Here is a 2,396-nt window from a genome sequence, read left to right on the forward strand (position 1 = left end):
ACAAGAGTGAAGTGAAGATTGGCCAGACTCCAAGTGGGAGATTGTTGGGTTTTGTGGAGTCTATTAATTAAGCCCATGAAAATAGACTATTCAGATTCAGATTAGTTTATGGATTAGTCTACTTTTCAGATTTGGACTGTAATTTTGATTTAGGCATAGTTTCTTCTCTTATAAATACTCATATAATTGTAAAATTATAACACAACAAATTGTGAGAGATCAATACAAAATTAGTGCGGCTTGTGGAGTAGGAATTTCCGAACCACGTAAATCTTTATCTTGTGTGATTGTCGTTTATTTTCTTGTTCTTGTTTATTCTCTTTGGGTTTTGCTTTCGTTGTTGTATACTCAACATGAGCCTGACACAAAAAATATTATTAGCATAACAGTTTCTAACAAATAAAATATTTAACCGTTCACATGAATAATAGCATAAAGATTTGAATTTCCCTTTATGTACTCTTCCCAGACTTCATTTGGAGCGGTGAATCTCTTAGAAATAGGATCATATCCAAATCCAGATCTAAAACTCATAAGAGTTGAATAAGAGAGATACCGATTTTTGAACCATTTTAGTCGACCTTGATAATTGTTATAAGTCTTATTACACTTAAATCTTTTATTAAGCTGAGGAAGAATTCGATCGATTACTATTTGTTTAGTAAAGATACCACTATTATCACGCCATCCTCGACTCGCTGCATCAACCATAAGTTCTAATAACGCATTACTCTCGTCTACCGTCCACTGATCATAACCAGCTCTCTTTTTGGCACTTTGCGAATCAGCCATAATAGAACTAAAACGTTTTAAATTTTTAGAACAAATATATCACATAACGATGCATAAAAATTGACAACTGACAATATACTATATGATATGTAACAAAAATAACTTACTGAAAGGCATATGTCATAGCCTATTTGTTTATTCGAGGATTTATCTCAACTCAAATAAGAATGTAATAAGTAAATAGTGGATCTATCGTCAGAGAGATCTCACAGTGTAACATCTGTCAAAGGGTTAAGAAACATTATTCATCTACAGACTTGAAGACTTAATTCACTGGAAGAAGCTCCAGAAATTGATCAAGCCTCAGTGATATAAATCAAGATTATGGATTTAATCAAATGAGAGAGATCTCGTCAGGGTATCAATTAATTACAAGGATTTAGTCTGAAGAAAATCAAGAGTATCAAGGTCAAGGCTTGAAGAAACGTCATGGAAGTTAGTCACTCATGAACCAGACAGTACATCGAGTGTCAACATTGAAGTGGTGGAATTGATTAATAATTGACAGTAATTTTCAGAAGATTTTCAGAAGAATGGTTGCTACTCAATATTAGTATTAATTCTCTATTAATTAATTAAGTCAAATAATTTAATTAAGAAAATAAATTATATCTGCAAAGATTAATTTATTGATTAATTGAATTAATTGATTAATTAATTCAGAATTAATATTAAGGATTTTCAGAATTGTTATTAGATTAAAATCTATTAATAATTCAGTAAGACAATTTGATTTGAACTACTATGACAATCGGTATGACAATTGATAGTCATACCGAAAGTCTTGCTAGTTCATTCTGATTGTCTTGCTAGCTATTGGGATTGTCTTGCTAGTTCAAAAGGATAGTCTCACCGAAAGTCCTACCAGTTCAAATGGATTGTCATACCAGTTCATTTGATTGTCTTGCCGAAAGTCTTGCTGATTCAACTGGATTGTTTTGTTTACTTAAACAATAAAAAAGCAGAAGACGTTCATGCAATAATTCAACAGAACACACAAGTCAAGAACTCAGCAGAAACAAAAGCAAATTATTTCATTTTTCATCTGCTTTATTCAAGATCAAAATTCTAGATTGTAAAGTTAAATCCAAACCACTAGAATTATTTATCTTGTTCTTGTATAACAATCTAGCGGATTAAAATCCCTAGAACTTAATCTCAAATCGCATTTAGCATTTGATCTTTTTATTGCAAAAATAGAAAAAATTTCATGTCGAATTTATTCTAGATTTGTAATAATTGATTTGAGATTAATCCCTTGTAACAGATACCGTTGTTGTAACACCTTTCAAGTTTAATAAAAGTTTTATTTAACTTGAATTTTGTTTCACCTTTTTATTCCGCATTTTATTCGATTAAACGGTATTGTTTGCATTCAACCCCCCTTCTACAAACAAATTGGGACCTAACAATTGGTATTAGAGCCTTCTGATTAACGTACAAATCTAGATCCTAGACTTTTGTGTTTCTTTCACTCCTTGAATTTTTTATTCACTCAAAAAATTCATAATGACTACACAAAAAGTTGGAACCGTTAAAATTCCACTTTTCGATAAAGAAAATTATGTTATGTGGAAGAAGAAGATGCTACTGTTTTTACAAGT

General features: G+C 30.9%; 1 protein-coding gene across 1 annotated transcript; it reads right to left on the reverse strand.

The window, feature by feature from the left end:
* Positions 1-408: 408 nt before the first annotated feature.
* LOC141705577 (uncharacterized protein At2g29880-like) lies at positions 409-792 on the reverse strand. The gene has a single exon (XM_074508478.1). It carries the CDS (start codon positions 790-792, stop codon positions 409-411), a length of 384 nt encoding a protein of 127 aa, XP_074364579.1.
* Between the last annotated feature and the right edge of the window lie 1,604 nt (positions 793-2,396).

This window comes from Apium graveolens, unplaced genomic scaffold (assembly GCF_009905375.1).
Source record: "Apium graveolens cultivar Ventura unplaced genomic scaffold, ASM990537v1 ctg906, whole genome shotgun sequence".
Classification (NCBI taxonomy): Eukaryota; Viridiplantae; Streptophyta; class Magnoliopsida; order Apiales; family Apiaceae; genus Apium; species Apium graveolens.